This window comes from Phocoena sinus, chromosome 14, assembly GCF_008692025.1.
Source record: "Phocoena sinus isolate mPhoSin1 chromosome 14, mPhoSin1.pri, whole genome shotgun sequence".
Lineage (NCBI taxonomy): Eukaryota > Metazoa > Chordata > Mammalia > Artiodactyla > Phocoenidae > Phocoena > Phocoena sinus.
Genome location: NC_045776.1, coordinates 54,843,411 through 54,864,851, shown reverse-complemented (window position 1 = coordinate 54,864,851; position 21,441 = coordinate 54,843,411). Strand labels below are relative to the sequence as shown.

Below are 21,441 nucleotides of genomic sequence, written 5' to 3'. Positions count from 1 at the left end.
ACACCTCAAGGGAGACTTCAGAGATGAGGGGGCTTCCTCTTCGAATCCGAGAAGTGGGAGTTTTTCTCTCAAGGCACCTTTCAGCAAGTGGACCCTCCTCTCAACTGTTTATAATCTGGTAGGGACCTGACACCGATAAAACACTGGATTTCTTTCACTGTCCCTAAAATAAGCAGGAAATCTTGAATATTTTCGATAAAACTTTTAAAATAGAGGCTTTTCTTTTTCATGTGTTTGCTTGAGTTCTTAGCTATGTGAGTGGTTGACAGGAAGGCAAACAATGGTAGCTCTGAGATGCGAGTGTCATTGTCAGAGGAGGCATTTTTTAGAAAACCATCTTTGACCTCCTCAGTGAGCTGTTAGGACATCAGCTGCAGTGGCTCCAGCATAGATAGAGAGCACAGCTGTGTTGGGATTCTGGCCAAAGGAGAAACCTAACCTTTACTACTCGCATCCAAAGGGCTGGGCAGTATAACACTTACGGCGAGTAATAGAATCAGAATCTCTGTATCACCTGTAACACTCGGACATAATATCCACTTCCATAAATAAGAACTGAATAAACAGATCACACATTAAAAAGGGAACCTGAGTAAAGTACAATGAGCACAACCTCCTAAATGAGCCATTGTCAATTTACACCCTGATTATTACAAAATGTGAATTAAGTATTCAGATTTATTTTTGCTGTGCTAGTTAGCAACGTCCGGGAGTAAATATGCATTGTCATCATGTTCATTCAGAATGAGTGTCTGAAAGGAAGTACTGTGCCCTGGGAGCAAAACCAACTGCAGGAGAAGTGAGGCTGGTAAGAGATGAGGTTGGCTTCCTGCAAGGTGCGTTGAAACAATTTTTTATATATAAACACACTCATTCGTTCACACCCCAAACACACTTCTAGTATCCTTCTGCCAAAACACTTCGGATCTGTTTCGTTGTGATTCTGATGGTATTTCCAACACATATATTGAGGCAGGGAAGAGCTGCACTGAGAAACTGTCTCATGGTCACTTGTGTTGAGGCTGATCTTTTTTTTTTTGAAATGTTTTCTTTTTTTTAGCATATATATATATATTTTTTTAAATTAATTAATTAACTTTGTTTTTGGCCGTGTTGGGTCTTCGTTGCTGCACGTGGGCTTTCTCTAGTTGCAGCGAACGGGGGCTGCTCTTCATGTGGTGCACGGTCCTCTCATTGCGGTGTCTTCTCTTGTTGCGGAGCACAGGTTCTAGGAGCACAGGCTTCAGTAGTTGTGGCACAGGGCTCAGTAGTTGTGGCTCATGGGCTCTAGAGCACAGGCTCAGTAGTTGTGGTGCACAGGTTTAGTTGCTCCGCAGCATGTGGGATCTTCCTGGACCAGGGCTCAAACCTGTGTCCCCTGCATTGGCAGGCGGATTCTTAACCACTGCGCCACCAGGGAAGTCCCGAGGCTGATCTTAATAAGCTTAGATTGTGTGATTTAATAGTCTATTATGTAAATAGAACTACTACTGGACATAGTCCTCGACATTCTTGAGGTAGTAATAGTATTCATATAGAAAGCATGATTTTACAAAGTATTTCCATCCACAGCCACTGGCTCTGTGCCTTACTCTTCTCATCTCAAAAACAGAAGTTATAATAATAATAAGGGCTTACTTAAGATGACCCAGTAAGTGGAGGATTCAGGTCTTACAAGTGCGAAGCCTGCGCTCTCACTTGAAAAAAAAAGTCATTACTTCAGTGTGAAAATAACCAGAGCTTCACTGAGATCCTGGCACTTTCAAAACACTCAATAAATATTTGTAAGTGAACGAATGATTGAATGAATGAACAAATGAATGCTGCGTTGTAGAAAGGAGTCCTAGAGATCGCTCCCTGCATTTTGGGGTTCACAAAAGAGTATGAATTTCATTGTAACAGACTTTATCATCAATTCTTTCCTTTTAAGAAACAATTTTGACAAAGTTTCAGCATTATTGGACTAATGCTCTCTGATTATTCATGCTTTGTCACTCTCAAGTTCACTACGGTATAGGTTACTACAGTACTAAGAATAATAGTGCCATCTAGTGACCCTTCTAGTTATTGTCTCTAAGAGTGCATATGACAACATCGCCTGCTCTAAAAAAACGACTGACCCGAGATTAAGTAGAGTGATGTATGCAATTTGTAATCTTCCCCATTTTTCTGTCCAAGAAAATTTTCCCCAAAATTTCAGTATGTGATAAACTTTCTCATCCTCGTTCATACTTCCCAGATGACAGAGCCTATTCACACCAGATTTTTTAGTAGTTTATATATGTATATTCCAAATAATGTTTTTTATCTTTTAAGACCCTTCATTTTTTTTTTAGACCTTTCAATTTTGAGATGCAACATTGATGCAATTATTTTTAAGGATAAACTATTGAATATATACATTGATTGTAAGACATTTTGTTTTCAAAAACACTAAAATGTTAAAAAAATTACAATCAAGAAAATTCTTATTCAAGTATTTATTCATATATATGCTGAATTTAAAACTTCATTTTTATGCAAGTATTTTATCAGGAAAGATGATTCATTAAATGTATAACTAAACATAATTTCAATTTTATAAATATTAATGGCTTTCATATATATGATATATAGTATATATACATTTATAAATGAGAAAAAGATGTTGATCAGGCTACAGGTATTATCTAATTAGGAAATTATAGGTTTAATGAGAAGCACCCTCACTCAAAAAGCTTAAAAGCTAGTCATGGCTCAGACACTGTGTACTTTATATATAAAGTTGAGCAAGTGGGGTAACGTCTGTAACTCAGTATTCTCACCTGTAAAATGGGATAATAATGCCTACCTTATCCACCTCCTAGAGTTCTGAGGATCAAATGCAATAATGAATGCTTTTAAAATTCCTGTACAATGGTAAGAAACCAGTGGTGTTACTTTCAATAATTATTTTTCTGAGAGGGCAGGTTCAGGAGCTCGACTGACTCGACTCAAATTATGGTCCCATTGGTTCCTACCTGTGTAACCTGGGAAAGTTACTTCTCTGCGCCTCAGTGCTTTATCTGTAGAACAAGGATAATTAAAACAAAACAAAACAAAAACCTACCTCAAAGGCCAGTAGTGTACATGCTTAGTACAGAGCAACCATTCAGCAGTTTTAACTACCTGAGTACAAACACACATTCCAATTGTGTTGGCCAAGGCATCAATTGTCAATTTTAGAGATCATTACTAAGTTGTTCTCAAAAAAGGAAAGATACTAAAATAGAGTTTTCATCATCATCAGTAATATTTATTGAACCAGAGAGGAAAAAGGTCCTAGCTGAGGTGCCTTAGAGTGCATGCTGGATTCCACTACTCTCTTTATAGATACTATGGGTGAAACAGAATGGGTTACGTCAGGTCAACATAAGGCATTCAAGAGACAGTTTTTCTTGTTTTTAATCTTGAAAACTTTTTCAACCTCCCAATCTTCTCAAATCTGCCTTTAAGCAGAGCAAAAGAATAAATGCAGTTAAAATGATGCCAGAGAGCTGGTGACAAGAAAAGGCTGGAACAGAGTAAGTAGGTCAGGTAGCAGAGCCACCTGCGCGACCATCTGGAGACCAAGCCACCCTCTTGACTTGCCTGGACCGTAGTGATAGCCTCCTAACTGGAAGTCTTCTTGCTGCTACTCTTGCCCTCCATTCTATACTCAGCAGCAAGGTTGAGTTTTTAAAACATAATTCACATTTCTTCCCTGCCCAAAGCCCTGATTCTGCACGTAGACCACGCAGCAAACACCATCCTTATGTCCTCCCCTTGAGCTCTCCCAGTGCTTCCGCCAGCGCCTGCCTTGGAAGGACCGTCCCCTGTGAGTGGAACATCCTCCCTGACCTCCACACGGGGACCCTCTTCTCGTGATTCAGATCTCACCTCAGAGGCCCTCTCTGCACTTGCTCAAGTTCTGTGTCCCACAATACTTAGAGGTGCCTTCCTGATCTCCCACTAAGGAGCTGAGCCCCAGGAGGGTGGCGTCCTTGTTTGTCCTGCCCCCCCAGTTATCCCCAACAGAGAACAGTACCTGGCACGTAACAGGTGACTGATAAGTATTTGTTAATGACAGTCAAAATGATCCCAGTACGCTTCCCCTTCTCCTTCTACACACGGTGATTCTGGTTTTGACACTGCATGTGACTTTACGCTTGGAAGTAGAAAAGGGAGCCAGATGTGGATTCTTATTCTTGTGGGACCTTGGACAGGTGCTTTGGCTGCTCTAAACTTCAGCTCTCATATGAAAAGCAGGGATATTACTTGCCCTACTTACCTCATGGGCGGTGAGGATTAGGTCATAAGTGCGAAAGCTCTTATGAACTGCAAAGCACTTCTCTTGTACTAGACCACGAGAGTGGAACTGCTCCTTTTAAAGATGATGAAAAACCTAGAAAAATTAATTGATAGCAAGGATTTGCCTACCACAGCAAGCTCGGAAGCACAAATGTTAAACGACGTGTAAATGCGTCGATTTTAAGGAGATAGAATATCAATACATTTAAGAGGGAATAGGTGTTGAACAACGTTGGGAAACTTTTTTTTTAAATGGATTTTTTTCTTTTTTTAGGTTTTTCTCTCCTACTTCTCATATTGCTTGGCCTTGAGGATGTTAAGCGAGCTCATAGCAGCCTTGTCTGTATGGTTTTCAGACCTTCCATCCAGTCTACACTCTACACTATGTGAACCACCTTCCAACTGAAGGCGGTTGGAAGATTATATTGCTTATAATCTTTGGTCCTCTATTTTTCACCTGGATAGAATTTTCTGAAATTCTGTTCCAACAATCAATGTCCCCAAGTTATTTTAAATTTCAATAATGACTACAAAACTATGTTAGAATGTAATGGAAATATCTTGACCTTTTAGGCATTTGGGGCTTTTCAGAGACAGCACAGTGGTCCCAGAATCCACACTCTGGAGTGTGGCGCCCTGGCCTGGAGTCCCAGCTCTGACAGAGACTCAGATCAATCACTTGACTCCCTGGTGCTCAGTTCTTCCCCTTGAAATACAGGGCTAATAAAATTCTATCCCACAAGGGTGCTGGGAAGAGTCAATGAAAATTGTCTACATGCAATACTTTACACACTGTAAACGTTCAATAATAACTATTCTTTTCTTCAGAATTTCGCCTCATGTTCCTAGACTCAAATCAGTAAAACATTCAGTGTTTTCTCAGATACATTCTATATTTATCATTCAATAATTTAAACATCTGACTTACCAGAAGCATGAAAGAAACTAAGGTACAACCAGTTTTTACTGTATAATGATGTTACTTAACTTATACTGAAGAACACTGTCCCATACATGTGAACAATCAGTTTTACTATGGAATCTGAATTATATGAACTTGAAAATCTAAAAAAAGGACTACCTCCAACTACCAGTTATTTAACTTTCCATTATATTACATCTGAGTCAGCATAATCTTTATTTCAAAATAGCATTTTTATTATATAAAAATGTAAAAATCCAGCAAAACCAGAAATACCGGATATATTTTCCTGGGCTTTCACATTTGTTGATTTTTATTCGCAATGCTTTTTCTCAATACAATTTACAACCTCATCCTCATTTGCAGTCTGATTATACAAGTGCTAAGTGGCAGAAAGGTCTAGAATAAATACACCGAAAAAGAGGCAAAGCTGTGAAACTAAGTTGCATGCAACAGGTCTATGAGGGGGGAAGTGTCTGGGAAATAAAAGAGTAAGACAAAGTAATTGGAAAGTCTTAGCTCAAGTTCTTTTCAATCATCTTTGTCTTTCGCTCCATGTTTAAGGATGCGCGTGAACTCGATGTAATTGAAATTCCCCTTCTTGTCGATAGGTGCTTCTCTATACAGCTCATCCACTTCCTCATCTGTAAACCGATCTCCCATCGTGGTCAGCAGCTCTCGAAGGTAATCCTCCTGAATGGTGCCTGGAAGGCAGCAGAAAAAGGGGAGTTGCAAACACTTCCCGGCACTTTAATGATTTGGTTCTCAACTACGTCAATCTTACAAGATATTTCAGAACAAACATGTTTACCTGAACAATATAAAGCAATATATAACCATATCCTTATCTTTTCCTATTATTTTTAGAGTTCTTTATTAATATTAGATTAAATCATTTACAAAGTCAGTTAATAGATCATACGCTTACAAAATTAATTTGAAGCGAGTATTTTCCAGAGGAGAAAAAAATACCTTGTATTTCAGAGATATTAAAAAAAAAAAAAAAGGCAGATACCCAGAACAAAAGGGCAGCGTTGCCAAGACCAAACGTGCACGAAGGACGGTGCAGTTTTTTTTTTTTTTTTTTTTTTATAAATTGATTTATGTATTTATTTATTTATTTTTGGCTCCGCTGGGTCATCGTTGCTGTGCGCAGGCCCTCTCCAATTGCAGTGAGCGGGGGCTACCGTTCGCCGTGGTGTGCGGACTTCTCACTGCCGTGGCCTATCCTGCTGCGGAGCACGGGCTCCAGGTGCACAGGCCTCAGCAGTTGCGGCACGTGGGCTCAGCAGTTGTGGCTTGCGGGCTCCAGAGCCCAGGCTCACCAGTGGTGCACCGGCCTAGTTTCTCCGCGGCATGTGGGATCTTCCCGGGCCAGGGCTTGAACCCGTGTCTCCTGCATTGGCAGGCGGACTCCCAACCACTGCGCCACCAGGGAAACCCCGGTGCAGTTTTAATAGGTTGCAAGGGGGAAGCAGGAAGGAGGATGCGAGGTGTATGTGAGGAGGCGATGCGCGTGGCTGAGCAGAGGGTTAACGCAGAAGCAAAGGGGAAAATGAGAGAAATCAGAAAACGGAACAGCAGGGCTTTCTTCACACATTTTTAAATAATAAGGGGGAAAAAACGAAGATTTTAATTGTCCAAGTTAGTTAACTATACTTTCTGGTGAAACTTAAAGTTTCTTGAAGCAGTATATTGTCTAAGAAACACTATTTAAAAGAAAATTCTCCCTTTGACTTCCAGGAAGCTCAGAACCAGATTCAAAGATTAACACCACAAACCGTTTAGCTTTATGACCTACCCTGTGTTCTAGCCATTCTTGGTCGACTGTCCTATCGTAAATAATAGTTTCCCTCTACTCATTTTTAAAAATTTATATTTTGCTCATCTTTCTCATTCCCTAAAAAGTGTTTCACATAGTCTGGAATGAGGCTGGGCATAAACAAAGAGTGCTCACCAGTTGCTTCTTCATCAAAGCAAGCAAAAGCGTTTCTGATGACATCTTCTGGGTCTGTGCCATTCAGCTTCTCCCCAAACATGGTAAGGAACATGGTGAAGTTTATTGGCCCTGGAGCCTCATTCATCATGGCTTCGAGGTACGCATCGGTTGGATTCTTCCCTAGAAAATCGCACATTTTAACATTTAAGGACGAAGAACTCATTTCAATAAATAATTATTCTGTTATTGTTATGTTCCCCAACATATTTTTTTTTTTTTTTTTTTTTTTATGCGTTACGCGGGCCTCTCACTGTTGTGGCCTCTCCCGTTGTGGAGGACAGGCTCCGGACGCGCAGGCTCAGCGGCCATGGCTCACGGGCCCAGCCGCTCCGCGGCACGTGGGATCTTCCCAGACCGGGGCACGAACCCGTGTCCCCTGCATCGGCAGGCGGACTCTCAACCACTGCGCCACCAGGGAAGCCCCCCAACATATTTTTAAAAGTTACATCACCATCACACGAAACTAATATTTCAATTAACTTACATTAAGAACATTTAAAAAAGACAATTTTTAACAACATAAAAAAATCTTTGATACATCATAAATAAAAGGCATTCTGGGCTTAGGTTGAATACTGTCCATTCACTGATACTTCCTGCAACTTTTCCTTCACTATTTTTCATTAAAAATAAAACACACACATGAAACTATGAACCAGGTAATGCCACATTACTACATCTTGAATGCTGATAACATTAAAGACCCATCAGGGCATTTCAATACTGGTTATTTAAAAAATCTAAATATTCATATTTCTAACTGCAGTAAGTTGCCTATAATTGGTATGCTTCAAACAATTTATAAGTTGGTCAGTTAACCTGAAACTATTAGGTTGGTTTAGAACTGGGAGCTTATTTTATTATTTAAAATTAATTAATTAATTAATCTATTTATTATTTATTTATGGCTGCATTGGGTCTTCGTTGCTGCGTGTGGGCTTTCTCTAGTTGCGGCGAGCGGGGGCTACTCTTCGTTGTGGTGCGCGGGCTTCTCATTGCGGTAGCTTCTCTTGTTGCGGAGCACAGGCTCTAGGCACGCGGGCTTCAGTAGTGTGGCACGTAGGCTCTAGAGTGCAGGTTCAGTAGTTGCGGTACATGGGCTTAGGTGCTCCGTGGCATGTGGGATCTTCTTGGACCAGGGCTCGAACCCGTGTCCCCTGCACTGGCAGGCGGATTCTCAACCACTGCACCACCAGGGAAGTCCCTGGGAGCTCATTTTAAACAATGTTATGTTCTATTTGGTTGTCAGACATATCCCCAGATGCTGTTTACTCGTACTGCTGAAATATAGTCTTGTTTAGTATTGTTCATGATGGGAAATCTTAATCTCAGTTCCAACCAAGGACACTTCTCCCTCTTCTGGTATGGTGGTGAGGGAACTCCCTTGACCCTCCCCTCGAAGTTGGGAGAAATTCCCCTGGAATGGCCACATATGGTGGGAGTAACAAAGAGCTTCTCTTTGTCCTGGCATTTGTGAGGTCCACCTGGTGCAGAAAAGCAGCACTGAATGAAGGGTCTGGAATAGTGGGTTTGAATCCCAGTTCTGCCACTGACTGTGTGCCCTGGGACAAGGTGGAAACTGTCTAGGGTTTAATGGACTAGTTAAACTTGGTATCTGAAAGTTCCCTTCCAACATTAAGTTTGTATGATTCTCCATGAAAAGAGCATCCATGTCAGCATCTCACTATTATACCCAACTAAGTGCTAATGACAGTCAAATCTAGAATTATGGTTCATATGTAAGTTTTACTCCCAGGAATTTGGGTGAAATTAAATGCCAAGTTGGCATCTGTCTTACTGCATTACAACCTTTACTCATTATACCTATTCAACATATCGATACAAAATTAGCCCAAAATTAATCTCAAGATTCTTCGAGTAAGTGAAAGTAGCTAAAAAGGACTACTTTTCTACCTCCAGATTTAACCCGACTCTCTTGCAGCAACTTTTTGGGGTAAAAAGTGTAACCCAAAGGTGTCAAGAGAACATGGGTACGAAAAAGACACAGGGATTTAAAGTGAATTGGCTTAGGCTAAGCACCTATGGACATCAAGGCATCTAATATAATTTGTTGATTTAAAAGGTAAATATGTATCTCTAAAGGCATGGCATTCCCCAAAATGGAGGTCCCCAAAAGTCAGTCTCTTACTCTACCATCACTCATTCATCCAACAAAAATTAACTGAGCATCTACTAGGACCAGGGGATAGGCTTGAGTGTTCAATCTTTGTAATACAACTCAGGCCCTCAATTCTCCTCGGTGGCCTTCTTCAGTAGTGACCTGCTCCCCAAAGGACACTTAGTACTTAGCTATTCAGAGTGTGGAAAACACTGGGATCCACCCCACCTGCAAGTCAACAAGTGAGATCAGTATCTTGACTCAACTCTCACTCTGAATAAAGGCCATGTTGCAAGACTCAACTCTCACTCTGAATAAAGGCAATGTTGCAAAATGTTAACAGCTCGTGAATCTGGGTAAAGGATGGATGCGTGTTCATTATACCGTTCTTTCAACTTTTTATAGGCTTAAAAAATTTCAAAATAACAAGCTAGGAGAAAAAAATAAAAGAGACGAACAAAATCATGTGGTTACTAAAAAGAAAAAAGTAACAAAATTCTCTCTCTTTGTCCTCTGGCCCTTGAACTGCCCTTTCTGGCTCATGGTCAGACACAGAAACGTTAGCGTGCAGAGCCTACCTGTGGGCCATCCCTGACTTGTGCCCCCTTTCCTGCCCGTCATTCTGGCCTATCAAGAACCCCCTGACTTGATACTCCCTTCTTCCAACTGTAAAATCAGTGCCAATTCAGGCAGGACATGGAGGACTTTCCCCTCTTTCCTTAAGATCAAAATAACAAAATCATATAAGGAACAGTAAATTAACACCGACATAGCCAGAATGACAAAGGGCAGTTTATGTTTGCTTTAAATCCTGTATCTTTAAATGAAATATTGCCATTTGCAGCAACATGGATGGGTCTAGAGATTATCATACTAACTGAAGTAAGTTAGGCAGGCAAAGACAAATGTTACATATCACTTGTATGTGGAATTAAAAAAAAAATTATATATCAACTTATTTACAAAACAGAAACAGACTCACAGACATAGAAAACAAACTTACGGTTACCAAAGGGGAAAGGGAGGAGAGGGATAAACTGGGAATTTGGGATTAACAGATACACACCACTATACAAAAAATAGATACACAACAGGATTTACTGCATAGCACAAGTAACTATACTTAATATCTTGTAATAAATCTACAGTGGAAAAGAATCTGAAGCTGTACACCTGAAACTAACACAATATTGTAAATCAACTATAGCTAAATAAATGTGTAAAAATAAATCGATAATCTTCTATCTTTACATTTTATTTTCTTTAATTATAAAAAAAATATATAAATTGTGGAAGCCCCCTTCCCTGTGTTCCCTTTTTTTAGGAGCACTGCCCTTCCTCCCTGAGATGGTCGTTATCACTTATGACCGTCACCTCTGTCATATACCCTGTCCTCAACTTTTATTACTTAATACATTATATTATTGTCCACACTTTTTGTTTAAGATTCTGGTATCTTGCCATCTAGTCATCCCCTGGCTTTTCACCTTGTAGACCTATCATATTTAGCTAACAGGAACAGAAGCCTGCCTAGCCACAGTGGCAGCCAGGCCCCCACCCCTGAAGGCGTATCCTCTTATGACAGGCCAAGCCTCAGTATGGTGCCTCCCACCCAACATCTCTCAAGAGACCTTTGAGACCAGGAGATTAATATCTGTACATCACACAAAAAATAATTCATAAAACGCTAATTATTTTGGGGAAGCAGGAATATTAAGAACATAAAAGTCTACCTAGAGAAGCAAGCATATCATGTAAGTCTTCCTTGTCGATGAAACCATCTCTGTTCTGATCGATCATGTTGAAGGCCTCCTTGAACTCCTGAATCTGTGACTGGTCAAACATGGCAAACACGTTGGAGGTTGCGCGCTGGGGGCGCTTCTTGGTCTTGGTCTTTGCCTTTTTGCTAGACATGGTGGTGGTTTAATCCTAGAGTTAAAAAGAAAAGAACATAAAGCAAAACCGAATGCATAAAAACATAAAGCAAAAAAAAAGAACTCAACAACACCTAAAGTCAGTGAGAAAAAATATTTCAATGTATTGTAGAATTATTACTTTATTTGGGTGGGAATACACATATGAACTTTATTTCCAATGTCACGATTAAACAGCTAGGACAAAAGCAGTTTTGAAGAAACAGAATAGAAATTATTGATGTGGCTTCATCCCAAATTTCACGAACCTCATTTTTATTAAATGTGAATGAGTTTTAAAGCACATAGCAATAGACCGCATTTACCGGGTGCTACTACATGCCAAGCGCTGTTATGAGGGCAGGGGGCTCCCCTAAAGAGAAAGGCTCCAAAGCGGACATCTTACTTTCACAAGGATGGTCCCACTTAACCCTCACAACAATCCTATGCAGTAGGTACAGCTTTTAACTTCATTTACTACCAATACTGCATAACCTCTCTGAGTCTTGGTTTCTTCCACAAAATGGTCTGAAAACCAGGGAACCTCACTCAACCCTCAGTTTTACAGTGAAACACAATATCTACTCTAATGCAAGTGAGAATTAAATGAGATAACATATGCAAAGAGACTAGTATAGTTACTATAAGGTACATGCTCAAAAGGCTCTCATTTAATAAAAAACATCAATGGGACTTCCCTGGTGATCCAGTGGATGAGACTCTGCACTCCCAATGCAGAGGGCCCAGGTTCGATCCCTGGTCAGGGAACTAGATCCCACATGCATGCCGCAACTAAGAAATCCACATGCTGCAACTAAAGATCCCGCGTACCACAACTAAATATTCCACATGCCACAACTAAGACCCAGTGCAGCCAAAATAAATAAATATTTTTTTAAAAAAAATTCATCAAAATGTATCTTTAGTCTTGTATCCCTTCTAGCTACATCCTCATTTCCCCTTTCCCTTGACAAAACTTTTAGAATAGTACTCTACTACTCAACTCTCTCCATTTTCTCATCTTCCCAATCACTCCTCAATTCTCCATAATACACCTTTAGTGGTGGCCCGATACTCTACTGAAAGCCACCAATGTTTTAAATGTCAAAAAGAATGGACACTTCTCATTCCATTTTTTTTTTTTTTTCTTTGGGCCACCACGTGGCTTGCAGGATCTTAGTTTCCCAACCGGAGACTGAACCCGGGCCCTGGCTGTGAAAGCTCCGAGTCCTAACCACTGACCGCCAGGGAATTCCCTTCTCATTCCATTTTTATTTGCAGTTTTAAATGATGTAAATAAATACAACACAAAAATACTCCTGGCTTTGGAATCAGAAAAATCTTGAGTCTGAATCTCAGCTTCACCATTTCTTGAAAACCCATGGACACCAGAATAATTGTTTGCTCCACTGTCTTTCGTATTCAATGTTCACAACTGCCCTATGAGGTAGGTAATACCTAGGTTAAAAAAAAAAAAAAATCAATGCCCCTTGTAAGAGAGGTGTGGCCTCTGTCCTTAGCTCCTGGGAGGTAATCTCTAAGCTCTTAGAATGTTCTGCCTGGTATATCTGGGGTCTTGGGTCACACCAGAGAGTCTAACAATGTGATTTATCATGGGGGCTCTGGGTCAGTGTTAATCAGCTTGGCCTCTAGAGGAACTGGAGACTGAAGTCAGCCTAGGAGCGGGGACAGTATCTAGGGGACAGAGCCGCGGTAAAAAACTATGGCTATGAAGGGTCAAGCAAGCTCTCTGGCAGGCCATACTCCATGCTCACCGTCACGCCTTGCTGCCAGGAGAGGTCAACACTGCCCATGGAAAGGACCACTGGAAGCTAAGCATTTGGAATTCTCCTGGACTCCATACCACGAGTCTCTTCCCTTGGTTGACTTTAATCTGAATCCTTTTACTGCAGTAAACCATAACCATAGGTGTAACAGCTTTCAGTGAGTTCTGTAAGTTCTAGCAAATTACTGAACCTGAGGGTCGTCTTGGGGAATGAAACTTGGAATTGGTGTCAGAAATCAGGGTGGCCTTGGGGACTGTTCTCTAACTCTGCACTGTGAAAGCAGATGACTGGTGAGGGCAGTGGCTGGGCAAGGGAATTCTGGACCTGGGTCTCCGGGACTTCCGGTCTTGGACTTTTAACCTACATTGTTTTAGTTTGTTTGCAGTTTTTTTTTTGCGGTACACAGGCCTCTCACTGTTGTGGTCTCTCCCATTGCGGAGCACAGGCTCCGGACGCGCAGGCTTAGCCAGCCCAGCAGCTCCGCGGCATGTGGGATCTTCCCAGACGCGGGCACGAACCCGTGTCCCCTGCCTCGGCAGATGGACTTTCAACCACTGTGCCACCAGGGAAGCCCTGTTTGCAGTTTTGAAGCACATCAGCCTTTGAGTCCTTACTTTAATATTTCAACTCCTTCCCCTCCGGGCATACATGGCCTGAGTAAATGTTAATTCCTTCTCCTTCCTGTAACTAGCTAGTCATGTGACCTTAGTTATATTGAAGGTTCAATCCGAGACAGAATGTGGTCCACTAGCAAGGCACTTGACTGCTTTAATTCTTCCTCTCATTCCAAAACTGCTGGATTAAAATTCTTTCTCATGCTAAAAATTCTATGATTCTATTTCTTCAAGATTCAAGATATAAAAGACAGTAGATCTGAAGCCAAGAATTAGTTCTCTCCCTCAGTATCAGCAAACTATGTCTGCAGTAGTCATTTAGAAAAACCTCCCAAAGAGAAAATCTTTATTTTTAAAAAATAATCAGTTGTTTCATGCAAACGCTACAGCTAACCCAAAAGTATATTATATTTAAACATTTTTGAAACTTAGTTGGAGTTCTCCAAGAAGCTGATGCCAAGAAGAGACTGCACATGCAAGGATCTTTATTACGGAAAATGCCTGGGAACGAGAATGAGGAGGTAACCCAGTAAGGCTAGAAAAGCCATTATACCGTGAGCAAGTCTGAGCTGCCATTCAAAACCTGTTACAGAGCAGGTATGGCTCAATGAAATGACACCATAATCTCTTTAAAAAGAAAAAGTTTACGTTTTCTCTGTACTTCATTTAAAACCAGTGCACATTTGTATTTGTATATAAATATACAAAGTACACACAGAAAATATCAACTGATAATAAAACCTCACCTGAAAAGTGAGGCAAGGTTGTTGCAAAACAGTCAATCTAAAGAGAACTCTGGCGCCCAAAGAAACTACCACCCTCTCTGTCCTTACCTTCTGAGATAAATATCTTGGCTTTCTCCACTTTCTCACTTCCCACTCATCACAATCTGGCTTTCTCTTCTCTATTTGCAAGTGCTTTCCAATTGTCAAATCTGGTCTAAGTCTCCTTGGACCATTCTGCTATATTTGACACCATTTTATCCCTCTTCTCTTCAGGCCTCAACAACTCTTGGCCTTGATGAACTGTAACAGTAGAAATGAACTGTCCCAATGGAACGAGAGCCCAAGGTTCCCAGCCTTTAAGACTTTACACTCTAACAAGGGAGACTTCTGAAGATCACATTTAGTTTCAGTAAAATGCTGTATTTGACTTGGTGACACCAACCTCCTCTCAGTTCTATTTCTATGCCTGGTCCTCCTCCATCTTCTTGTTAGGCTCTTATCTTCTCCACTCACTTTAATATTCACGTTTCCGAGTATTCTCACAGTCCATAGCTTATTAAATTCTTTTCACTCTGTGTTCCTTAGATGATCTCATCGGCTCTCACTGTTCTGACAACACCTATGACTCCCACGTCTGTATCCTCAGGGCTGACCCTTCCCTTGAGCTGTGGAATCAAACAGCCAATTGTGCTTGTGAAAGGCACCCATTTTGATATCCCAGACATTCAGAATCAACGTGTTAGAAACAAAATTCATTACCTTCCCCTCCTAAACTTTCTCAACTTTCTGTTTCCTGTCAGTTAATGGCACCATCGTTTACGCCCTCACCAAGCCAGAAACATGCAAGTCATCCCCGACTCATCCCTCTCACTGATGAACCAAGCCTGCCTCTTAAATATTCATCAGACTTGCTCATCTTCCTCATTCTTCTGCCACCACCCTCTGCTGGGCCCTCATCACCTCTTTGTGTAGAATATTTCATTGGCCAACTAACCAACCTCCTTGCTTTCTGGTCCCCTCTAGACTATCCTTTATCTTCCAGCCAGAGGTGTGTAAAACATGAATACGACCATATCATTCCCTTTTGAGAACTTGTCGGCTCTCCACTGCCTATAGGCCAAAGTACAAGTTCCTGAGCATGGCACACACACCTTTCCCTGCTCTAGGATGACCTTTCAGCCTCATCGCTAGCCATTCTCTGCTTTGTACTTTTCCTTCAGCAACACCAAACTATTGGTACTAGTATGTTCCCAAGGCACCACGCAGTTTAACTCATGTATTTGTTCTCGCTATTTTTCTAGCCCCCAAATGCCTTAGGACCAGAGAGAATTAAAAGTCTACTCAACTTATGGCTACTACCATTTGCTGAGTGACTCCTATGCTAGGTACTCGGGTGCACTAAATTCAACATGCCTGCTTTACACATGGAGGAACTGAATATCAAAATATGTTATTAAACAACTTGCCCAAGGTCACCTGGTGGCAGAGCTAGAATGCAACTCCATTTGTTAAAGGTGATTTTACCTATATATTTTTTACCTCATACAATTCTGCTAGTTATTTTTTTTACCACAAAAAATTTCTTAAACTTTCAGTACTTACCAATATAGTCCAACACTGATTTCTGAGCAGCTACTTTCCTCTAAATTTAATTCCTAGTGAAACTGTTTTCAAATAAATTCAAACTATGCTGGGGAAACCAATGTATAGACTAGAAGTGCACAGTGGAATGGGAAGAAAATAAGATATGAATGGCCCTCCCTGCAACCGTGCAATTGGGTTTATCACATGGCAGTATTTCCTATCAGTCATGGCTTTGGTTTGACATGGTAGGTAAAGGCTTGAAATCTTTACGTACGACTGTGAAATTACTACTTGACCTATAAATATTAAAGGAAAAAAACCCACCAAACCCCATCCTTAGTTACAAAAAATATCTATTTAGAACATAGCATATAAGGTAACGAATAAGCCTTAACGGGAATAAACAAAAGTCTTACTTCCTCTTCAAAATTTTTATTTCATTATTTTTGTATATTTCTGATATAGAGTGAACTAAAGGTTACATGTAGTATTTTTAGAGGTTAAACAAGGGCAGGGATATAGGAATACTGGTATTATAGGCAGTTGTGGTGTCAACATATTTAGGTCATAATCTAAATTTTTGCAAAATCACCTGCTATACTGATGTGCAAATCAAAACATGGGCACTATAATCATTAATAAGCAGAAACTCCTTGTGAACTTCATCCAGCCTATATGGCTTTATTGGAAGCCTGGAAAAGATGCTCATGGAGCATATTCTATTAGCTACCTATGAAACATCTAAGTCAGCTAGGTGCTGCTACCACATGGCGGGTAAATATGGCTCTCACAACAGTTAACCTCTGGTTTCAATCTTGGCTGCACATAAGAATCATCTTGGAAGTTTTTTTTTAAGTCTTTGTTACAATATTGCTTCTGTTTTTTATGTTTTTTGGACAGGAGGCACGTGGGATCTTAGCTCCCTGACCAGGGGTTGAACCCACTCCCCCCGCATTGGAAGGCGAAGTCTTAACCACTGGACTGCCAGGGAAAGTCCCATCTTGGAAGTTTTTAAAAAGTGATGTCCAGGTCCTGGTCTAGTACAACTGAAACTGAATGTCTACAGGTGAAGTCTATGAATCTGTATTTTTAAAATGCAGCAGGTGATTCCAATATATAGTGATGGTTGAGAACCACTGAGTTAAACACTTAGAAGGCACTGACCGTGGTTCTGAGTTCTTGGCTGATGCCTTGTAATAACAGATTAATAACAGAAAAACAAACACACCGTTTATTAACACGTATACCTCATGTATACATGGGTAGATACCCAGGGAAAATCCAACTCTCAGAGGTGGCTTAGCACTCTGGCTTAAATATCATCTTCAGCTGAAGCCAAAAGAAGAAAGGCATGTGTGGAGGGGAGAGGCTAGGTATGGAAGGTTAAAAGCACAGTATAAACAAGATTTAAAGTCACGGCCTTCTCCATTAAGGGTCTAAAGTTGTCTCCAGAGAGTAACCTTTGTCCTGCCTGGTAGAGAGGGAAAGAACAACACCTTTGTAAATGTGTGTCCTGCTTTTAGGCACATTGGGGGAGGGCAAAGAGCCTTTCTTGTGTCTGCTTTCTTCTCAATTGCCTTCAGCTCAAAATAATCTTCATGCCAAAGTGGCCTATCTTGGGGTGGCATATTCTGCCACCCTTCATAACTAATAGGATATTGTGAAAATGATGGAGTGCGACTTTGTCATAATATTGTAGATGTTGCCGGTTCTACCATGCTCTCTCTCAGATCACTCAATCTGGGGAAAGCCAGCACCAGGTCTACAGGGTACTATACACAACTCCACGGAGAGGTCCATGTGGCAGGGAACTGAGGCCTCCTGCCAACAGCCAGCACCAACTTGCCAGCCAGGTGAGTCAGCCCTCTTGGAGGTTGATCCTCTTTCAAATGACTGCAAACCCAGCTGACATCTGGACTGCAACTCCAGGAGATCCTGAGCCAGACCAGAGCTGCCCAGCTCAGCTGCCCTGCAATTCCTGACCCTCAGAAGCTCTTTATTGTTTTCTTAAGGTGCTAAGTTTGGGGGTAATTTGTTATATAGCTACAGAAAACTAATAAAGCCGTTGTGTTTCCTTGGCATCTTTAATATTCAATAGGGCAATGCCTTTATTTCAGAATTATAGCCAAAGAATTTTTAAAACCTCAAAGGGGCCACAGCCAAGTTTGCACTGGGTAGGGAAATTTTCTACTCCTGGTTAGCAAATTTTAATTCCCTTTATTCGATTTCTCTCCAAGTTCTGTGGGTTCCTCTTTTAAGTGCAACAGAGTCACCCCTTCTTCAACATTCCCATCACCCCCTGGATATGACTCCGCAAAATATGGCTTTTCTCTATGGTTTACCCATGGTTCAGCATAAACCTCACTGGACTCTCCCCAAGAAATCCATAACAAAAAGTACCTGGAACAAAGAGTACTAATAAGAGTGCTAAATATGTGCTAGACACTGGTCTAAGCATTTCATATGTATTAATATATGTAATTCTCACAACTTACTACATAGGCACTGTTATTATCCCCATTTCTCAAATGAAAAATTAGGGCAAAGAGAATAAATAATCTGTCTGCAGCCACAGCTAGAAAAACGTAGAGCTTAGATGCAGGATCATACTCAGGAAGTCTAGCCCAGAGCTTGCACCACTAGCTCCGAACATCCTGCATGTAGGCGGCAGAATTTCTCCACCATGAAAATGTGGAGAGCTAGTTGGGGGTAAGAAGCGAAGCCACCACATCTTAAGTGCGGAACGGGGAAGAAAGACCCCAAAGCTGCCGTCAATGAAAATCATCCCTAGATATATGCTGTCTTCGAATCTTGGGAGAGGGACAACCGGCTCCATTTAGGGGATCCCAGTCCTTTTATCTTTCCTAAGCCCAGCAACCCTCACCTGGGACCTGTCCTTCAGAAGCTGCAGTTCCTCTTGTCCACACTGAGTCTCATTAAAGCATAAATGCGTACCGAGTAGGTCATCACAGAAGCTGTTTTATTCAACAGAGCCAGAACAAACAAGAAGCCGTGCACTTAACCATGAGGAACGTCCACCTAATGCTCAGAGAAAATGGGTGGCAGCAGGTGAACCCCTCAAGTGACCTTGGGCAAATTATCTCACCTCGCTGGGTTTCAATTATAAATCGAAAGATAACCTATAAGTTTCTTTTGAATTCTAAAATGCTACAATTCTTTTCTTACCAAAGGACCACTGCAAATCCGTCCAAAACCAAGGCTGCCAAACTAATCCTCTAAACACCCCTTTCTTTATCTCACTCCCTTAGTGAAGAATCCAAAATGACTCCCGAATGACTTACATAATCTTTCATTTCTCATCAAGTTTGCAAGACATCCGTGACAAGGCCCCACTGATCTACCTATTTCCAACTATTATTCATTACAGTTCTGTTCCGTTCGGGCTGGTCTCCTTTTCACACGACACAATTCACACCTTTTGAACTTTTGGTCTTGTTACCTCCTACCACAGATACAGCCAGAAATACTAAGTTCTCCCCACCAGGGCTAAGTCCAAGGCCTTCAATGAGGTCACGATTCTCTTTTTCAGAAAACCTTTCCTGATTTTTGCTATTTGTCCTCTTCTTCAGTCAGCACGAATGAAGTAAATCTTTACAAGATGCAAGGTGCTGCGAAGAGTCACAACTCCTATGGAAATCGTTACATTTAGCCGGTATCAACTCGGCGCTCCGGGCAAGAACCACGCACCAGCGGACCCCTGTGCCCCCAAAGCATCCAGCCCTGTGGACTAAGCAGACACCCAAACCCACCGACCGGGCCGGCGGGGAGCGGGGCTGCGGCCGCCGAGGCGCCAGGTGTGTGAAGCCGTCGGGTGACGCAGCGCAGGGGACAGGCCGACTAGGCCAGCAGGGCAGTTCTCCAGCCCGGTTCCATCTGCCCCAGCCTCCCGTACCCTCGACGTCCAGGCCCGGGCTGGCCGCGGCCGGACCTCCTCGCCGACCCTCCATGCCCCACCGACAGGTACCGCAGTCCCCGCCCCGCCCCGCCCGCCGGCCAGCCGGCCGGCCGGCACGCTGGCCGGGGTCTGGCGGCGACGAGAGGTCGGAGGGGCGGGGCACCGGGGCGGCCCCAGGTGTGTCGCGCGCGGGGGCCGAACGCCACTCACCGCGGCCGGACACCAGCACCAGAAGCCGCACTGCCTACTCGAGACGAACGGGGCGAAGAACGCGGAACTGCAGCGGGGCTGCAGTTTTAGAGCGGCGACGCCCGCACTTCCTGCCTCGGTAGGCGGACCGGAAGTCGCACCGCAAGTCGCGGCGGGATCCAACCCCGGGTGAGGGGATGCGCTGCGATTCTCGCTCCGCTCGAGGCCGCGTCCACCTTGTTCACCTGGGCGCAGGGCTGGGGCCGACGACCACGGCTTGGGTTTTCGTGGTGTTTCGCGGGCCGTGCGGTCTGAGGCAGGCGCAGCGCGGCCGGGGCGCCGCGGCCCGCTCTCCTCCCCCGCCGCTCGCGGCGTGTCCCGCGGCCCTTCCGCATTCCCGGGCCGGCTCGGGGCCGGCCTGGAATTTGACCTGGCTGGGCGGGCGCGAGCCCTCGAGGTTTGGGGGTCTGCGGGCGCCGCCCACCCAGGGCTGCCCGAGTTAGCAGGTAAAAGTACACCTCACCTGGTTACACTTGAACTTCAGATAAAACGAGCAAATTTTTAGGTTCCGTCCCGCGCCACACTGGGGAAGGTAAGAGGGCTGCGGCCGAGCGGTCTCCGCCTGCTTTACAGACTGCACGCCCAGACCGAGTTCTATCATTTACCTCTGTCCGTCCTGTTTTACCCCTCAGATTATCAGGTTTACGCCCTTAACAGGCCACGGCTGGTGACGTTTTCCCCTTTCAACCATAGGGAAGCTTTATTCAAGTTATTTGCTTTCCTTTGGTTTGTTAAAGACAATGCAGATTTACACACACACAAACGCGCAAACACTATATAATGCTCTTGGTCAAAACGAAACCACGAAGCTACATAATTCAATTTTTGTTCTAGATATTGTTTGTGCCTATAACCTTCAAGTTCCTTTACCTTGGAATATTACAGATAGATACTACTATTTCCGGATAATGGAAGATAGTCAACTTAATAGCAAACCTTCGTCGAGCACTTGTGATTGCCTGAACGTGTGCGGGATGCAGGGAGATGAACGAATAATCCAGTCTTATATTCTAGAAAAGTTTGATGAGAAATTAGATATCTTTGATCAGGAATTCCTATATGGTAGGAACCATGTGTTCAACACTGTAGCAGTAGTTCTTAAACAGTAGCACCAATAAGAAAAACCTGGGGGCTACGTAAAAGATTCTGGAGCCCAGCCCCAGGTATTCAGATTCAGTAGGTCGAGGGTGGGGCAAGAATCTGCATTCCTAATAAGCCCCAGGTGATGCTTATACCGTGGTCCTCGGAGTTAGCACTGCCCCAAGGTCCTTAACTGAATGCATTTTCTCAATGGAGTTTGAAACC

General features: G+C 42.6%; 1 protein-coding gene across 2 annotated transcripts; it reads right to left on the bottom strand.

The window, feature by feature from the left end:
* Positions 1-5,319: 5,319 nt before the first annotated feature.
* LOC116738987 (myosin regulatory light chain 12B) lies at positions 5,320-20,766 on the bottom strand. 2 transcript variants are annotated; one of them, XM_032603008.1, is made up of 4 exons: positions 20,600-20,766; positions 11,082-11,277; positions 7,188-7,349; positions 5,320-5,934 (listed from the first exon to the last, which is right to left on the bottom strand). In XM_032603008.1, the coding sequence occupies exons 2-4, from the start codon at positions 11,260-11,262 to the stop codon at positions 5,762-5,764; spliced, it is 516 nt and encodes a 171-aa protein (XP_032458899.1). In that variant the 5' UTR covers positions 11,263-11,277; positions 20,600-20,766; the 3' UTR covers positions 5,320-5,761. The 2 variants fall into 2 exon arrangements, with proteins under 2 accessions (XP_032458899.1, XP_032458898.1); XM_032603007.1 differs by lacking the exon at positions 20,600-20,766 and adding an exon at positions 20,098-20,463.
* Between the last annotated feature and the right edge of the window lie 675 nt (positions 20,767-21,441).